The sequence below is a fragment of the Primulina eburnea genome, chromosome 6 (genome assembly GCF_022965805.1).
Source record: "Primulina eburnea isolate SZY01 chromosome 6, ASM2296580v1, whole genome shotgun sequence".
Classification (NCBI taxonomy): domain Eukaryota; kingdom Viridiplantae; phylum Streptophyta; class Magnoliopsida; order Lamiales; family Gesneriaceae; genus Primulina; species Primulina eburnea.
In genome coordinates, this window is record NC_133106.1 from 1020707 (window position 1) to 1021229 (window position 523).

Here is a 523-nt window from a genome sequence, read left to right on the forward strand (position 1 = left end):
CCCTTATCTCAGTCCCAAATGGTTAGCACTCTTCCCTAGACCCTTCACTAACCCTTATCCAGGCCTTGGTCCAACTGAACCCAGCCCAAGCCCTCACTACGTGGAAACCGACCCTTATAACCCCATGACAGCCAAAATTTCTTCCAGCTTGATTGGCTTGTTTTCCTTCGACTTTGGTGATTAAGGTGTGTGTTTAGGACCTTAACTCATGTATAAACATAACTTGTTCATAACCTAAGGTCATGGCAGCCCCTTTACATAATAAAACCATGAATTTGCATCAAAATCTCAAGTTTCCTCATATGTGCATGCAATATTTCGAAAATAATCATAGAAACTTCATGTTTTTCATACACGCGATATTTAAAACAATGATAAGATGTGATAGATGAGAAAAAGAGATACATGGCGTGTATTTGTGTTTTAAACGCACGAAAAACCGTTGACAACGAAGAACGGGGCAAAACCTTTGGCTAGAAATCCTCCTTGCAACTCTCGATTTTTCACTACAAAATTTATGAAG

General features: G+C 39.6%; 1 protein-coding gene across 1 annotated transcript in view; it reads left to right on the forward strand.

Annotated features, from left to right (window-relative positions):
• The window catches only part of LOC140833669 (WRKY transcription factor WRKY51-like), a 4403-nt gene extending 4219 nt beyond the window's left edge, over positions 1-184 (forward strand). The window contains exon 4 of the mRNA XM_073197994.1: positions 13-184. Coding sequence (XP_073054095.1) covers positions 13-184 — 172 coding nt within the window. The remainder of the gene's footprint in view (positions 1-12) is intronic.
• Positions 185-523: the final 339 nt, after the last annotated feature.